Here is an 18,638-nt window from a genome sequence, read left to right as displayed (position 1 = left end):
GCTAGTTCTTTGAAAAATTAAACAAAATTGATAAAACTGTAGCCAAATTTATCAAGAAAAAAAAAAGAGAGGACTCAAATAAATAAAATCAGAAATGAAGGAGAAATAAACACTCACACCACAGCAATACACGATATTATGAGAATACTATGAAAAATTATATGCCAACAGATTGGGCAACCTAGAAGAAATGGATAAATTCCTAAAATCATACAACCTTCTAAATTGAGTCGAAGAAATAGAAAATTTAAACAGACCAATTATTAGCAATGAAATTAAATCAGTAATCACAAAACTCCTAACAAATAAAAGTCTGGGACCCAATGGCTTCACAGGCAAATTCCATGAAACATTTAAAGAAGAGATAATATGGGAAGCCTGGGTGGCTCAGTTGGTTAAGCCACTGCCTTCAGCTCAGGTCATGATCCTGGGGTCCTGGGATCAAGTCCCACATCGGGCTTATTGCTTGGCAGGGAGCCTGCTTCCTCCTCTCTCTCTGTCTGCCTCTCTGCCTGCTTGTGTGTGCTCTCTCTCTCTCTGACAAATAAATAAAATCTTTAAAAAAAAAAAAAAAAGAAGAGATAATATCTATTCTTCTAAAACTATTCTGAAAACATAGAAGAAGAAAGAAAACTTCTAAATTCATTCTGAGGCCAGCATTACCCTGACAACAAAGATACTCCAAAAAATGATAAGAGAACTACAAGCCAGTATCTTTGATGAATATAGATGCAAAACCCCTCAACAAAATATTAACAAACCAAAGCAAGCAATACATTAAAAAAAAAAAATCACTCGATCAAGTGGGATTTATTCTAGGGATACAAGGTTGGTTCAATATTTGCAAATCAATCAACATGATACACCACAGTAATAAGAGAAAAGATAAAAATATATGATTATCTCTATAGATGTTGAAAAAGCATTTGACAAAGTACATCTAATCATGATAAAAACTCTTAACAACGTAGGTTCAGAGACACCACCTCAACATAATAAAGCCTTATGTGAAAAATCCATAGCTAACTTGATATTCAATGGTAAAAAACTGAGAGCTTTCCTTCTAAGGTCAGAAACAAGTCAAAGATGTCCACTTTCACCTTTTATTCATCATAACACTGGAAGCCCTAGCCACAGCAATCAGACAAGAAAAAGAAATAGGAAGCACTGGCAAGGATGTGAAGAAAAGGGAGCCTTTATGCACTGTTGGTAGGAATGCAAATTGGTGTAGCCACTGTGGAAGACAGTATGGAGGTTCCTCAAAAAAAATTAAAAATAGGGCGCCTGGGTGGCTCAGTGGGTTAAGCCGCTGCCTTCGGCTCAGGTCATGATCCCAGGGTCCTGGGATCGAGTCCCGCATCGGGTTCTCTGCTCGGCAGAGATCCTGCTTCCCTCTCTCTCTCTGCCTGCCTCTCCATCTACTTGTGATCTCTCTCTGTCAAATAAATAAATAAAATCTTAAAAAAAAAATTAAAAATAGAATTATCATATGACCTACTACTGGATATTTACTGAAAGAAAATGAAAACATTAATTAAAAAGGATATATGCACCTCTGTATTTATCACAGTGTTATTTACAATAGCCAAGATATGGAAGCAACTTAAGTGTCCCTTGGTACATGAATGGATAAAGAAAAGTGGTATATATATACAATGGAATATTACTCAGCCTTAGAAGAGAATGAAGTCTTGCCATTTGCAACAACATGGATGAAACTAGAAGCCTCTAGGATTCTAATTCTAATGCTAAGTGAAATAAATCAAGAAGGGAAAAACAAATACCATGTAATTTCATCCATGTGGAATTTAAGAAACAAAACCAACAAACAAACAAAGAAAAAAAGAGAAACAACAAAAACCAGACTCTTTTTTTTTTTTAAATTTTTTTATTTTTTTTTCAGCATAACAGTATTCATTATTTTTGCACCACACCCAGTGCTCCATGCAATCCGTGCCCTCTACAATACCCACCACCTGGTGCCCCCAACCTCCCACCCCCCACCCCTTCAAAATTCTCAGATCGTTTTTCAGAGTCCATAGTCTCTCATGGTTCACCTCCCCTTCCAATTTCCCTCAACTCCCTTCTCCTCTCCATCTCCCCTTGTCCTCCATGCTATTTGTTATGCTCCACAAATAAGTGAAACCATATGATAATTGACTCTCTCTGCTTGACTTATTTCACTCAGCATAATCTCTTCCAGTCCCGTCCATGTTGCTACAAAACTTGGGGATTCATCCTTTCTTTTTTTTTTTTTTTTTTTTTTTTTACAGCTTTATAAACATATATTTTTATCCCCAGGGGTACGGGTCTGCGAATCGCCAGGTTTACACACTTCACAACACTCACCATAGCACATACCCTCCCCGATATCCATAACCCCACCCTCTCTCCCAACCCCCTCCCCCCATCAACCCTCAGTTTGTTTTGTGAGATTAAGAGTCACTTATGGTTTGTCTCCCTCCCAATCCCATCTTGTTTCATTTACTCTTCTCCTACCCCCTCGACCCCCCATGTTGCATCTCCTCTCCCTCATATCAGGGAGATCATATGATAGTTGTCTTTCTCCGATTGACTTATTTCGCTAAGCATGATACCCTCTAGTTCCATCCACGTCGTCGCAAATGGCAAGATTTCATTTCTTTTGATGGCTGCATAGTATTCCATTGTGTATATATACCACATCTTCTTTATCCATTCGTCTGTAGATGGACATCTAGGTTCTTTCCATAGTTTGGCTATTGTAGACATTGCTGCTATAAACATTCGGGTGCACGTGCCCCTTCGGATCACTACGTTTGTATCTTTAGGGTAAATACCCAGCAGTGCAATTGCAGGGTCATAGGGTAGTTCTATTTTCAACATTTTGAGGAACCTCCATGCTGTTTTCCAGAGTGGTTGCACCAGCTTGCATTCCCACCAACAGTGTAGGAGGGTTCCCCTTTCTCCGCATCCTCGCCAGCATCTGTCATTTCCTGACTTGTTAATTTTAGCCATTCTGACTGGTGTGAGGTGATATCTCATGGTGGTTTTGATTTGTATTTCCCTGATGCCGAGTGATGTGGAGCACTTTTTCATGTGTCTGTTGGCCATCTGGATGTCTTCTTTGCAGAAATGTCTGTTCATGTCCTCTGCCCATTTCTTGATTGGATTATTTGTTCTTTGGCTGTTGAGTTTGCTAAGTTCTTTATAGATTTTGGACACTAGCCCTTTATCTGATATGTCATTTGCAAATATCTTCTCCCATTCTGTCAGTTGTCTTTTGGTTTTGTTCACTGTTTCCTTGCTGTGCAAAAGCTTTTGATCTTGATAAAATCCCAAAAGTTCATTTTTGCCCTTGCTTCCCTTGCCTTTGGTGATGTTCCTAGGAAGATGTTGCTGCGGCTGACGTCGAAGAGGTTGCTGCCTGTGTTCTCCTCGAGGATTTTGATGGATTCCTTTCTCACATTGAGATCCTTCATCCATTTTGAGTCTATTTTCGTGTGTGGTGTAAGGAAATGATCCAATTTCATTTTTTCTGCATGTGGCTGTCCAATTTTCCCAACACCATTTACTGAAGAGGCTGTCTTTTTTCCATTGGACATTCTTTCCTGCTTTGTCGAAGATGAGTTGACCATAGAGTTGAGGGTCCATTTCTGGGCTCTCTATTCTGTTCCATTGATCTATGTGTCTGTTTTTGTGCCAGTACCATGCTGTCTTGATGATGACAGCTTTGTAATAGAGCTTGAAGTCCGGAATTGTGATGCCACCAACTCTGGCTTTCTTTTTCAATATTCCTTTGGCTATTCGAGGTCTTTTCTGGTTCCATATAAATTTGAGGATTATTTGTTCCATTTCTTTGAAAAAAATGGATGGTACTTTGATAGGAATTGCATTAAATGTGTAGATTGCTTTAGGTAGCATAGACATTTTCACAATATTTATTCTTCCAATCCAGGAGCATGGAACATTTTTCCATTTCTTTGTGTCTTCCTCAATTTCTTTCATGAGTACTTTATAGTTTTCTGAGTATAGATTCTTAGTCTCTTTGGTTAGGTTTATTCCTAGGTATCTTATAGTTTTGGGTGCAATTGTAAATGGGATGGACTCCTTAATTTCTCTTTCTTCTGTCTGTTGTTGGTGTAGAGAAATGCAACTGATTTCTGTGCATTGATTTTATATCCTGACACTTTACTGAATTCCTGTACAAGTTCTAGCAGTTTTGGAGTGGAGTCTTTTGGGTTTTCCACATAGAGTATCATATCATCTGCGAAGAGTGAGAGTTTGACTTCTTCTTTGCCGATTTGGATGCCTTTAATTTCCTTTTGTTGTCTGATTGCTGAGGCTAGGACTTCTAATACTATGTTGAATAGCAGTGGTGATAACGGACATCCCTGCCGTGTTCCTGACCTTAGCGGAAAAGCTTTCAGTTTTTCTCCATTGAGAATGATATTTGCGGTGGGTTTTTCATAGATGGCTTTGATAATATTGAGGTATGTGCCGTCTATCCCTACACTTTGAAGAGTTTTGATCAGGAAGGGATGCTGTACTTTGTCAAATGCTTTTTCAGCATCTATGGAGAGTATCATATGGTTCTTGTTCTTTCTTTTATTAATGTGTTGTATCACATTGATTGATTTGCGGATGTTGAACCAGCCTTGCAGCCCTGGAATAAATCCCACTTGGTCGTGGTGAATAATCCTTTTAATGTACTGTTGAATCCTATTGGCTAGTATTTTGGCGAGAATTTTTGCATCTGTGTTCATCAAGGATATTGGTCTGTAGTTCTCTTTTTTGTTGGGATCCTTGTCTGGTTTTGGGATCAAGGTGATGCTGGCCTCATAAAATGAGTTTGGAAGTTCTCCTTCTATTGCTATTTTTTGGAACAGATTCAGGAGATTAGGAATTAGTTCTTCTTTAAATGTTTGGTAGAATTCCCCCGGGAAGCCGTCTGGCCCTGGGCTTTTGTTTGTTTGGAGATTTTTGATGACTGTTTCAATCTCCTTACTGGTTATGGGTCTGTTCAGGCTTTCTATTTCTTCCTGGTTCAGTTGTGGTAGTTTATATGTCTCTAGGAATGCATCCATTTCTTCCAGATTGTCAAATTTGTTGGCGTAGAGTTGCTCATAGTATGTTCTTATAATTGTCTGTATTTCTTTGGTGTTCGTTGTGATCTCTCCTCTTTCATTCATGATTTTATTTATTTGGGTCCTCTCTCTTTTCTTTTTGATAAGTCTGGCCAGGGGTTTATCAATCTTATTAATTCTTTCAAAGAACCAGCTCCTAGTTTCGTTGATTTGTTCTATTGTTTTTTTGGTTCTATTTCATTGATTTCTGCTCTGATCTTTATGATTTCTCTTCTCCTGCTGGGTTTAGGGTTTCTTCTTGTTCTTTCTCCAGCTCCTTTAGGTGTAGGGTTAGGTTGTGTACCTGAGACCTTTCTTGTTTCTTGAGAAAGGCTTGTACAGCTATATATTTTCCTCTCAGGACTGCCTTTGTTGTGTCCCACAGATTCTGAACTGTTGTGTTTTCATTATCATTTGTTTCCATAAATTTTTTCAATTCTTCTTTGATTTCCTGGTTGACCCATTCATTCTTTAGAAGGATGCTGTTTAGTGTCCATGTATTTGGGTTCTTTCCAAATTTCCTCTTGTTATTGAGTTCTAGCTTTAGAGCATTGTGGTCTGAAAATATGCAGGGAATGATCCCAATCTTTTGATACCGGTTGAGACTTGATTTAGGACCAAGAATGTGATCTATTCTGGAGAATGTTCCATGTGCACTAAAAAAACCAGACTCTTAAATACAAAGAACAAACAGTGGTTGCCAGATGGGACATGGGAGGGGCTATGGGTGAAATAGAGAAAGGAATTAAAGGTACATTTATCTTGATTTATCTTGATGAGCACTGAAAAATGTAGAGGAATTGTTCAATCATTAAATATTGTACACCTGTAACTAATATGACACAGGGTTAATTATACTTGAATAAAAAAATAATTTAAAAAAGAGATGCCATGAGAAAACAGCAAAGTAAATCTATGTCCAATGTAGTAATCTAGATGGAGGTCATGGTCACTGGTGAGTGGGGCATCTTGATCTGTGACAACTGTTTCAAGGAAGAAACTTTTAACATGTCAACAGACATGTGACACTTAATATGCCCAAATACATATCTTTGGGAGACTTCTTTCCATGCAGAAAAAGTGAAAAATTTACTTTGTACTTATTAGAGATACTACAGTGGATGTAGACCCCAGCACTCCGAGACTGACCCCTATCGACACTAGAAAGAGGATGTTGTTATGCCACAGGCCATTTGACCAGGAGCTTATCAGGTAAACAAACGCACACATAATCTGGACTGACTGTAGGGGAAGAAAGAATTTTCTTCTACTCATCATAGACTCTCAGATGACACTGTACAATAACAGATTAACAAGGCAAAAACAAACAAACAGAATACCCCAAAGCACAAGTTTACTAACAGATATCTCACATCTACATAGGAAAGAGTGATTCAAAGAGGTGGCTTAGAACTCTGGTTTATATGACTTAAAGAACAATACCTTTATAGAGAAATTAAAGACAGAGAGAGAGACCATGAGTGGGAATAATCAAGGGTAACCCTTGAGATTGGGGGGGAGGAGGGAGATCGTGAAACCTCCTATCGTATTCTGTTCCATTATTCTGTTCAGCGTTCCTGGTGGAAAGCATAGTCTCTTCCTTCCTACACATCTAAGAAGCATGTTTTCTGGGGAGACCTATAGGGAACTGTGTGTGCCAGAAAGACCTAAGATCCATCCCTTCAGCTAGTAGACACTTTTTTCCTGTGCCCCTTGGATCCAGTTTGAATGAGAATTTCATTGTGACTTGTGGACTTAAAAGGGAACGGACAGCATAGAGGGAAACGGCTACCAGTGAAATCAGAGGACAATGTGTCTCAGCAGTTTTAAAAGCTTCGGTGATGTCCGTGCTACTGAACGAAAGAATGCGTCTCCAAGCAACGTAATGAGTCAATCTCCAAGGTACCTTCGTCGGTGACCTTGAAGGAGTAGACCTCATCGTGGAGGGAGAACCGGACTCTCTCCATGGGTGGTTGTGGAGGGTCCGGCATGGTTGTGGGTGGCTCCAAATTCTGAGGGAGAAGCTCCCCACAGGTTTCTGGGAGACGCAAGAAATAGAGAGCAGTGTCAGCATCTTGTCATCAAAAGCCCATAGGGGGATTGGACATTCTTCCCTTCTAGTCCATCCGTCTCCTGCCCCTACTCGCCAGCTGCCCAGCAGGCATTCCTCCCTCCAGGTGGCACTTAGGAAGAGATGGCCGTGTGCTGTGCTCTGAATTCCGACCCCTCCCACACCCACAGGTTCTGTGGGCAACGGCTTGTATGGAGCAGAGACAGGACAGAAATGCAACAGAGCGCCATGAGCACGCCCGATGGCCTGGGTTCACATCCCATTGAGCAGCCACACCTACCCGAGAGTGTTCCCCAGAACCCTCTGTGCCCCGTTCCCCTGCCCTCCGGCCTAGACGTTGGTGTGCCGTCACGGTGTCCCAAGTGATTGAGTCCAAGGAGCACCTGGGACCTAGGGGAGGACGGGATGCTTCCCAGCCGCTCGGCAGGTGTTGAGGAACGGACTGCCTCCGGACTCGGCTAGACGGCTGGCTGTGCAAGAAGCCCGACGTGGGACTTGGGATGGCTCCACCGCACGGGAGGATGGAAGCCCCCTAGTTATCCATCCCATGAAAACGATGCTTGACAGCCAACAGAGAATCCGTGTGCCTTTTTCCTTTCCTCCCCCAAGCAGCGCCCATGGGAGTGGCAACGGGCTGGAAGCCCCCTTGGACAGTGGAGGGCTCTGAAATGTAGGGCGGTGAAGGGACCATCCAGAGTTGCCACCTTGATGAGGGATGGGATCTGGGACAGGAATGTCGTCGTTTCCCTGTGGCTGGAGATTCCCCAGGCCCTGAAACCAACCCACGGCCCCTGAGAAAACGTCCTGAAGCCCTGAACCAGGAGCTGCCCTCACAGTCTCAAATCCCTCTGTGCCAGTGTTTCTGTAGGGGAGAGTGAGTGCCACGAGACCAAACTCAGTTCTCCCTCACCTCTGTGTTTGGGGCCCTGACATCAACTATGTGGTGGTTTCTGCCCCATGGGGCCCTAGTGAAGAACCAGGAACGTGTGGCACGGGCCACGTTCCCTCACCTCTCTGCAAGGTCAGCACGGTCGCCCAAGGCCGTCCTGAGGGCCAGTTGCACCCCACGTCTCTGGGGTTCTGCTTGGCTCCCAAGCTGATTCAAACTACCAGAGGTCACAGAGGACCCCGCCGAGAACTCGCTTGCCTTGAACTGGCCAATCCGAGGAGCAGTTGATGGTACGAACGGACATGGAGGTGGCCATGTGGGCTGGGGGTGGTTGGTTTCAGGATGGAGATGGATGATGCTGAATGGCCTGAGGAGCCCGGATGGAAGTGAGGCTACCCTGGCTGGAGTGAGTCCCTCCCTACTCTCTCATTCTTCGCCAGCATCCCCTGTCTACTCTCAGGTCTCATGATCCCCTGTGGAGACTGTAGGTTTAGGCAACAGTCTCCTGTCTCCCTCCCTAGGCCGGGCCTTGAGAACCCAGCCCAGCATTATCTTTGAGACCAGCAGACTGGCCACACTGTGCAGCTGCCATGTGTTCGGTCCACCCACCCGGTGGCACAGCCCGTTCCCGTGCACTCCCAGGCATCAAGCTGACGGCCCGTGAAACCCTCCACATCAACCCATGGGACCACCCCGCTATCTTCCAGCATCTCTCCTTCTAAAGACAGCTGCCTTTCAACCGCTGACCGTTCCTCTCCGATGTTGTCGTCTCCATCGGGAAGAGGTGACCGGCAATTGGTTCCCCTCAAATGTGTTGGCTAGGTCGCACCAAGATTCTCCTGATCCAGGGACAACAGTGTGGCGTGTGACCTGTGTGTTGTCCCCGTAGGACTGTGTGCGACATGGGTATTCAGAAAGAGTACGGTTTTCTGAACGTCGAAGCGATCTCAGAAGGCAGCTTTCCCCAAGAATCCAATGAATAACCCAGACGAACCAACAGATACAGGCATCGACCGGGAGGAGAAATCAGAGGGTGGAAAGGAAAAGCCAAAGAGAAGAAGCCTGTCTCTGTAAAAGGGAGGCAGCCAGCTTGAGAGAAGAGAATTGAGAACATCGATAGGCACATACCGTACAACAACAGCTGAGGTTTTCCATCGTGGGGAGCTTTACTCCTGTTCACCAAACTGCCAGGGCTCGGCTCACAGAGTGACAGTTGGAACGGAAGGTTGGATGCGTGTCATCAGGTCACCGTGGCGATGGCTCATGACAGAACTCTCAGGGTGAAGGCCTTCCTGCACCCTGTGGGGTCTTGGAGGGAAGTGGGTTGGGGAGGGGTCAAAGGATGATGGGCATTGAAGAACGCACTTGTTGTGATCAGCTCTTGAGTGGTGGAGAGAAGTGATGAGTCCCTGAATTGTACTGCGGAACACAATACTGCGCTGTAAGTTAACTAACTCCATTTTTGGACATTAAAAAGGATACTCCTGAGGGCACTAGGAGACTGAAATGTTCATTTTACTATCTGCTACTCTGGAAAACTCCTATTTATACGAGATTGTTTCACAAAGTCGCTCCAGGAATTCTTGGGTGGTTCAGGGGGTTAAGTATTGGCCATCAGCTCAGGTCCTGCTCTTGGAGTCTGGGATCAAACCTAACATCAGGCTCCCTGCTCAGGGGGAGTGTTTCTCATTCTGCCCTCACCCAAGTCATGCCTGCTGTGTCGAATAAGGACCCTGGCAATTGCATACTGGGTATTTACCCCAAAGATACAGATGGAGTGAAAAGAAGGGCCATCTCTACCCCAATGTTTATAGCAGCAAAGACCACGGTCGCCAAACTGCGGAAAGAACTGGGATGCGCTTCAGCAGACAAATGGATAAGGAAGATGTGGTCCATATACGCTCTGCAGTAGGATGCCTCCATCCGAAAGGATGAATACCCAGCTTGTGGAGCAACAGGGACGGGCCTGGAAGAGATGATGCTGAGTGAAGTCAGTCAGGCCTAGAGAGTCAATTATCATAGGGTCTCACTTCTTTGGGGAGTATAACAAATAACATGGAGGACATGGGGAGATGGAGAGGAGAAGGGAGTTGAGGGACATTGGAAGCGGAGGTGAACCCTGAGAGACTATGGACTCTGAAAAACAACCTGAGGGTTTTGAAGGGGCGCGGGGTGGGAGGTTGGGGGAGCCAGGTGGTGGGTATTAAGGAGGGCACGGATTGCATGGAGCCCTGGGTGCGGTGCAAGAACAGTGAATCCCGTCACGCTGCAAAGATAGAAAACAGGTAAATAATGTAAAAAAGGAAAACTATGGAAAGGGCTTCCCGCGGGGCCCACCTCCTCAGGAAGGCCCTGCGTGCCTTCCCAGAGCCCCTTGGAGCCAAGGGTGACAGTTCCTAATATTGTCTGTGGGGCGGACTGCCTGAGCCACGAGCTAAGGATACAAACCTATGTCTGTCATTTTTCAGTGAGCTGCATTCATATGGATCGCAAGGTGCCCTTTCTGCAGGGGACAGATACCCTTTGAAAAACCCTGGATTCTCCGTGCATGTCTGATTTCCAAGGCCCCTTAGTGCACTGACCTCCCTATTGCCTGCCCCCCATCCTCCATTTCTGGTCTGCAGGAAGAGTCACCCTTTGTGGACAGGGGTCATCTCCAGCACTGGATGGCACCTCCAGGGCCTGTACACATGGCATGCACATGTGGTGTCCCTGCACGGGCACAGAGGATGAGGCGGGTGACAGCTGGGTAGGACCCTCTTGGCTTCCGAGCTCAGTCTGTGCACTCTGGAGTGTTTGGACCCCAAACCTCTCTGCTGGTTTCACCCCTTCTGTGTGCACTCCTGGGAGCTTGGCATGCAGGGGACCCACATCCATTGTAAGTCCCTGCGGGCCTGGCCACTGCCGTGTGGTCTCTTGGAAATTGACCACTGAGAACTCGTTGGAAAACAACCCAGGGGATGTAGGCATTTACAGGCAGCAAATATAATGTGATTTATTTACAATATTTTCTACCTGGGGCACGTGGGTTTCTCATTTGCCTCAGCAGTTGCCTTCGCCTCAGGTCCAGGCCCTGGGATCCAGCCCGTGTCGTGCTCCCTGCTCAGTGAAGAAGCGCCTGCTTCTCCCCCGCCTCGGCCTGTCGCTCTGCCTGCTTGGGAACTCTCTCTCTCTGCCAAAGAAGTGAGTAAAATCGTTACAATATAAACAAACAAGTTAATAAAAATGATACGTAAATTAAGGTATTTTATGAGATCTGCAACGTAATACGATGGGAGGGGGAACAAAACCAAACTAGTAACAGCATGTATTTACACACGACAATACAATCGTCATGCTGCTTCAGGTAACACAATTAATTATACCCTTTTACCCAATTGATATCTAAATAGATCATTTTTCTGGCAGTTTTGGAAACCTTTCTTAATGATTTTTTAAGAAATTAAGTTTTAAGAAATTAAGTTTTGAATAATATCCAGTAATCTCTGTCCTTTTGGCAAATGTCGGATAACAATTAATTGGAGTTTGACTTGGCAAGCGTTTCCTTTGTGGTGGTGGTGTGAAGACAAGTCTAGCTATTTAGAGTATCTTAGAGACTACAATGGAGGAAATTGGATGGATTTCTGACATTCTGTCAAAATAGAGTTTTTTTAAAGCTTTTACTTATCTATTTGACAGACAGAAATCACAAGGAAGCAGAGGCAAGCAGAGAGAGAGGAGGAGGAAGCAGGGTCCCTGCGGAGCACAGAGCCCAATGTGGGGCTCGATCCCAAGACCCTGGGATCATGACCTGAGCGAAGGCGGAGGCTTTAGGCCACTGTGCCACCCAGGCACCCCCAAAACAGACATTTTATTTCCGACAGCCGGGGCTGGTTCTTTGGAAAGAAATTTGCAAAAAGACTGAATTGGAAACTCCTCGATTTCAGGAATCTGAATTTCAGGTGAGGTGGACGTTGGCATTTGAACGTTTCCTCTGAGGTTTTGCCGTCACCTGACGATGTATGAATAGCGTACCGTGGCCCTTTGCCTTGGTACTTCTTTGTGTCAGTCAAGAAGTGGGTGCTGGAAAAGAAAAGAAAAAAAATGGGACACTTCTGGGACGGTCATCTGGGAGACACAGAGTGGAGAGAAATCAGGTGTGCTCCCGATTTTGAGCAGGGAGGACAGGTTCGTGAGGGAAAAGCACAGGCACGTGTTTTGCAAGGACGGCGATGAGTGCTGGCAGCTAACAGGCGTTGCGTTGTCTCTCTTTCAGTCCAGAGTCGAGGGATGTGTCCCAGGTGGTGGTGGATCTGCCACGGAGCAGGTCCACGGGCCGGACGTCAAAAAGTTCACAGTGCTCGGACCTTTGACACAGGAGATGTGCCTAGGGTTTCCTTCCTGATTGTCCTTCACACTCTAGTTTCAGAGTGGCTCTCTTAGCAAAGCTTCCATCGTCCCGAATCTTCCTTGAGAATTCTCGTCCACCTTCTCCTGCCATCCTTCCAACGGGGAAAACAGCAAGGATCCGAGTGGGATTTCCTACCATCCTTCTCACTGTCTGGGTGGCTGGCATCCTGCTTCGGGTCCCTTCTGCCCCTGGAAGGTGGCAGTATCCTAGTTCCTGGATCATCCAAGCTAGTTGAGTCTTCAGACTCATCCCGCTAAGAAGATTGAGGATGGCCAGTCTCGATGGGACTTAAGGTCTCATTTCTGGGTAGTCCTGATGGCTGACTTGCATTCTTGGAGGAACAGTTATTTTGACATTTTCAGTAGTGCTGCAAGGAGAAACGCAAGGTAGAAGCCACTGGACAATGACAATTTAAAATACTCAAGAGTCCAAAGAGTGCATTTCTTGCTCCGATGCTGGGGTCTTTCCCCATCTGTTCTCACAGAGAGATTCTGGAGGAATGGCAAGACCATGCCATTGTGTTCTGGCACCTCTGTTCTTCCTCTGGAAGAGAGCCTGCTGTCCCCTTGACCCTCAGCTCTGGGTGAGGGACTGGGTGGGTCTGCTGTTGTGCTGAGTGGAAGAAAGTCCCCGATCAGGGAAGGAGGACGGATGCCGCTTCACACAGACCCTCTGGGGATCCCCGGGGCTTTGCCCGCAGAAGCTCAGTCGGTTCCAAGAGAGGAGGGAGGTGGTTCTCGACGCCCTGATCCCTGTCTCTTTCCACCTGCAGGTGTGAAGAAATACGGCCCTTGGGGTCATCCTGGCGGCCTCCAAGAGCATCAGTCTGAGCCCATCTAGAGCGCTGTGGAGGTGTTTGTGAGGGAAATCGGTATGCTCCGGGTGCCCCTGCCCTCTGGGAGTCCTGGCCTGCCTCTCTCAGGGCCCTGGCAGCCTCCTGTTGAGGAGCATGGTTCTGGGGAACCGTGGGAAGGGGAGACTGTGGGTTCCAGGTCCCTGCTGGGAACGAGGAGATCTGTGGAGGGCTGGGCCAAGCCAACGGACAGAGAGATGCTTCCAGTCTTGCCCTCAGAACTGAGGGATCATCTCACCCCTGGAGGCATCCTCCTGCTTCCCAGGACGTGCTGCCGGAGAGAGGCAGGGAATGCCTCCTGGGAAACCCAGCATGTGCGGACCTTGGCCTCTGCCGAGAGGTCTGTGCTCGGTGGCCCACGGTGCTGGGTGGGGCCATAGCAACCCCATATCCGCGTCAGCCTGACCTGCTGGTCACAGCCCCTTCTCAGGTCTGAGAAAGCCCCGTGGCTCATCGTTTATAGCCCTTTGTGATACGATGAAGGCTCTGAGTTTGTTGTCCTAGCTGCGCTGTCTTGGGCGGCTCCCAGAGGGATGTCGTGTCTCGTGGAGCGCCATGTGGGCTCGTTCTCTGAGCCGAGGGCCGTGTCCCTTCTCCCTCCTCTGCTGGGGCTCCTGCTCAGGTCAGCTGGGGCAGTTAGAGTGTCATGCCTCTGGCAGCCATGAGGGAATTCCCTCTGCAGGCAGAGTCCCAGGCTGGCAGGAGAAGTGGGCGTGGTGGCTGGGACAGCCCTCCGGAATGGGTCAGGTGACCTTCCAAACTCTGGGGAGGTGAAGGGTTCCTAACATCACAACAGCACGCGGGCCATAACGTAGGCGGGTTTCTCTGGACCCATCAGACGACCTCTGCAAGTCGTGAGGACAAGTGAAATGCACTGCCTGGAGTGGAGGTTGTGTTGGGGTCTCGGGCTTCTGTCCCCAGGGGGATATTCAGGCCGGTGGGGTGGGGGCTAAGGGACAGGTTATTTGGGGCCGCTGTACCTTGCTTCCGAGGCGACCCTGTGTTTGAGCAGGAATGAAAGGTACCGACTTTTCAAAAGCTGTGGGAGGAGGCAGCCCGGAGAGCCTCACCATTAGGTTCGGGAGGAGCATGCAGCCAGGCTAAGAGGCTGAAGAGCTGGGAGCCAACACTGGCCGCCCCGGCGGGAACAGCACGCAGACAGCATTGGCCCGAGCACCCTGATTGCTGAATGGACTTCTCACCTGCAACCAGGACCCCCGTCTTCCCTCACCCGGTCTCCGTCTCCCTCCTTTCTAGGACGGGTTTCCCTCCCCCGTCTCTGCCTCTGTCTTTTCCTAAGTGCTGCTCTCCTTCCTCTCATCTTTCCAGTGGTCTCACATCTGTAATTTGTCACAACATGGATGTGAGGGGTTTCTTAGCATGGGATGGTTTCGTTTAAATTGACAATATGCGCTGCTTTAAAGGAAGTGATCATATTATTCAGCCACAAAAAAGAAGGAATTCTGCCACTCCCCAAGCACATGGACGGACTCTGAGGACCTCATGCGGAGGGAAGTCAGCCAGAGAAGGACAGATACTGTGCTCTCTTGCACGTGGAATCTAAAAGCAAAACCAAACCCCCAAGCTCATAGATCCAAAGAACAGATGGGTGGTTGCCAGAGGCAGGCGGTGGGGAGTGGGCAAGACACGCAAAAGGGTGTCAAAGGGTGCCAGCTTGTAAGTCCTAGGACTGTCACGTACAGCTTGTCAACTACAGTTAATAACCACTGTATCGTGAAAATTATAAATTCTCATCACAAAAATAAAAATTCTATAATTATGGTCACAGAGGTTAACTAGATTTACTGTGATAATTCTGCAATATACACCAATATCTAAACATTATACAGAACACCCGAAACTATGTGATGTTGCATGTTAATTATACCTCTATTTTAAAAAATATTTAACTCCAATCCTAAAAATAAAAACAAACAAAAACGAACAACGAAAAACCACAAGTGATCATTAAAAAGACCTGAAGAATACCTACCAAATTCTATATATGGAACAGAGGAGTGGGGCAGGGCAGGGGGAGCTTTCTCTTTTTACTTTATATAACGTTTGTGTTGTTTCCATTTTTATAAGTGTGTATGTGTGTGGTTTCCATTTTTATAAGTTATAAGTGTAAAACAGGCAAAGGATAAGAAACCATGCACACCTTTTTCATGATCCAATTCCCTTTTCCAGCAGTATCAGAATGATTTGCGGAAGAACATTTGCTGCATTATAAGACAGTATCTGAAGGCAGTCCCCTCGGTTAACCTTTCTGTGTCTCTTTGGGTCTCAGAAATGTCTTAAAGATACAACTAGACCAGGGAATTCAAGTTCTTAGATCAGTCCTGGTCTAAAGAAAACAAGAGAATGGCAAGTCAATGACAGGGCTGCTCCCAGGGTTTGGCTCCTTGCTGACAACACACTGGTATGTGCTCAGTAAGTTTGATTAATCTCCAAAAATGCTTGTCCCACAGAAATAATATACCAGCCACATATATAATTTCCAATTTTTTTTCTAAGGCGAATTGCTAGTAAAATTTTCCCTAGGATCCACATTTTAAAAGTAAAAAGCAGACATGTGCTACAAGGCAATAATCGTACAGGCCAGAGCTATCAGAGTGTGAGGCCAGAGCTATCAAAACAATAAAATTCTGTTTAATGACAAAATATTTTGCACTGCTTCAGTCTTAAATTTAAACAAATTCAGTGAACTGTCAAGTTTGGTTCCTGCTCCGGCCATACTGCATGTGCTCTCAACAGCCCAGCGGGGCAATCAGGGGACCCTGCCGGAAAGCATTTCTGCTGCGGGCATCACGAGTATCTGAACAACTCTGCATCCTTAGCACTCAGACATGGTGCGTGGACAGCCAGCACGCTGGGCGTCACCTGGGAGCTCTTAGAATCCTGTGCCTCCCTCAAGACCCACAGAATCAGAACCTGTATCTCAACAAGGCTCTGCCTGGTAATTTATATGCACACTCAAGTCTGAGAAGCACGTTGGGAGCCACTGGTCCTCAAAGGTGCCTGCATATTGGAATCATCTGGATAGTTAAAAATACAAACAAACAAAAAAACCACAAAAAGACCATAACCACCACTTGGGTCTAATCCCACAGATTTTGATTTCACTAGTCTGGGGTAGGGCCTGGGCATCCAGATTTTTTAAGAGTTCCCTGAGAAGCCTCTGTTACATGGATTACTCATATATTTTTATTTATTTACCATGAAACTCCTCTTTTATTTAGGGCCTGACACATACCAGGCACTCAATAAATGCCCGCAATTACATAAAACATGCAGAAAACGATACTGAACTGTGAACTAAACTTTTACTTTTGATCAAATTAAAGGAAATATAAAATAGCTGAAAACTTACTCAGATTAAGTTTAGGTACAAAGAAATTTTGAAAATAGTCTCTAAAAGCATGGAAATGTATGAAACACCCACCTCGGCTAGGTGCCAGAGGATTTAAAGGACGATAAACAGATCGAGGCCTGAAAAAGCAAGTGTGAAACTCAAACATAAAATGGTTTTACATAATTTTCTTCCCAACAGAATCCTACTCCCCTTCCTCTACCCTCCCTTTAGCCATTCCTCCTCTTTCCCCTACCCCCTCCGTTACTTGAAACAGTTTCCTCGTAGATGCTGTTCCACACTCTCCACGCAGAGGACCTTATAGCCGGTGTAACGCTCTGGGTTCAGCAACAGGTCTACATACTGAGCAGCTGGAGATCGCTCATCTGAACAAGAAACAATTCATCAAAACCACCCATAGGTCACCAGTTGTCTGAAATGTAACACTGTAATGCAAACATAACTACTCAAAGGTCAGAGAAAGGCTATGCTTTTCAAGTAACGTCCAATTTAAGCGAAAGAGCGGGTAGGAGTGGTTAGCACAATGGCCACTGTACTTGACCCGGGATAACTTACACTCCGGAGAGGAAAAAACACTCCTCCCTTTCCTTTGGATACTCAGTGCTCTCTTAAGGAACAGAACACCCCTTCCCTTCTGAGAGGCATTCATCATTCCTACGTTTTAACCAACTGGGATCGAAAAGACCTAACAGAATCAGAACCTGTTCTACTACTTGATTGATTTCTTCCCTATGCAAACACTTACCTAAACACAGGCTCAGAACATTTTTTTAGCATATAGTATACTAAAAAGAGAGATTTTCCTGCTATTCTTACTCTGGACTTATGAAATAAATGGCTCAATAACTTCGGGATTCAAATTTGATCTTAGAACTACACAATGCTCTAGTTTAAACAAATACACATTACAGTTTGTTTTCTATCACTGTTCATACAGAGTACTTTTGCCCTCTCAAGCCAATATACAGCAGACACAACTTCAGGAAATTGTTAAGACATATAAATTAACCATTTATTTTATTTCATTTTTTTAGGATTTTTTTTAAAAGATTTTATCTATTTATCTGTCAGAGAGAGAGAGGGAGAGGAGAGCAAGCACAGGCAGACAGAATGGCAGGCAGAGGCAGAGGGAGAAGCAGGCTCCCAGATGAGCAAGGAGCCCGATGTGGGACTCGATCCCAGGACGCTGGGATTATGACCTGAGCCGAAGGCAGCTGCTTAACCAACTGAGCCACCCAGGCGTCCCTTTTTGGATTTTATTTATTTGAGAGCGACGGTGAGCGAGCGCACAAGCAGGGAGGGGCGAAGGCAGGGGAGAGGGAACAAGAAACCTGAAGTAGACTCAGCGCGGAATGCAGAGCCCCATACGGGGCCTCATGGCATGACCCCGAGGTCACAACCTGAGCCAGAACCAAGAGTCGGGACACTTCAACGACTAAACACCCTGGGTGCCCCTAAATAACTATTTTCTGTGTTGAAATCCAAATGAGTTTTTACTAGTTCTTCACTATTTGGACATTTAATAGAGGTCTCTGAAGGATACAAAAGATAAAGGAAATGGTCTAATTATCAAGGTTTACATTCTGGATAGAAAGGGAATACATGCTTTCATACCTTTAGAAAAAGTGTAACGATCATGCTTCACACGTTGATGATCATAATATCATAAGACATGGAAACGAAAGAACTATCTGTGTGACACAGAGGTACTCCTTTATTTGTATGTGTCCTACCTCTTCATGTCATGAGATTAAATCAATAGTATGCAGGCACCTGAATTAAACAGGGCCAAATATGGCCATTAAAATATGGTCCCTCTTTTTTTTCATTACTAATAGTGTATTTTCCTTTTAAATAACAATATCATTGAGCATTCAGTGACCATAACTGAGATTATCCATAACTCTAAGAGGAAAACGGCACATCCTGATCCATACCATCCAAGTACTTGGTACTT

General features: G+C 45.5%; 1 protein-coding gene and 1 long non-coding RNA gene across 4 annotated transcripts in view; both read right to left on the bottom strand.

The window, feature by feature from the left end:
- Window positions 1-5,678: 5,678 nt before the first annotated feature.
- On the bottom strand, window positions 5,679-16,984 carry LOC125084693 (uncharacterized). Of its 3 annotated transcripts, XR_007122670.1 has the most exons (7): window positions 16,929-16,958; window positions 16,754-16,800; window positions 15,470-15,655; window positions 11,081-11,237; window positions 10,214-10,331; window positions 9,194-10,031; window positions 5,679-7,143 (listed from the first exon to the last, which is right to left on the bottom strand). It is a non-coding gene; the product is annotated as an uncharacterized LOC125084693 (long non-coding RNA). The 3 variants fall into 3 exon arrangements; XR_007122668.1 differs by lacking the exon at window positions 15,470-15,655 and having other exon boundaries at window positions 16,929-16,984; XR_007122669.1 differs by lacking the exon at window positions 16,929-16,958 and having other exon boundaries at window positions 16,754-16,907.
- Window positions 16,985-18,638, bottom strand: part of LOC125085046 (translation initiation factor IF-2-like) — a gene marked incomplete at its 3' end in the record, with an annotated part of 39,293 nt that continues 37,639 nt past the window's right edge. The window contains exon 6 of the mRNA XM_047703173.1: window positions 16,985-17,046. Within this exon, the coding sequence (XP_047559129.1) occupies window positions 16,985-17,046 (62 nt within the window). The remainder of the gene's footprint in view (window positions 17,047-18,638) is intronic.

This window comes from Lutra lutra, chromosome 14 (genome assembly GCF_902655055.1).
Source record: "Lutra lutra chromosome 14, mLutLut1.2, whole genome shotgun sequence".
In the NCBI taxonomy this organism is placed as follows: domain Eukaryota; kingdom Metazoa; phylum Chordata; class Mammalia; order Carnivora; family Mustelidae; genus Lutra; species Lutra lutra.
The sequence above is the reverse complement of the archived record's forward strand: the minus strand, read 5'-3'. Positions and strand labels throughout refer to the sequence as shown.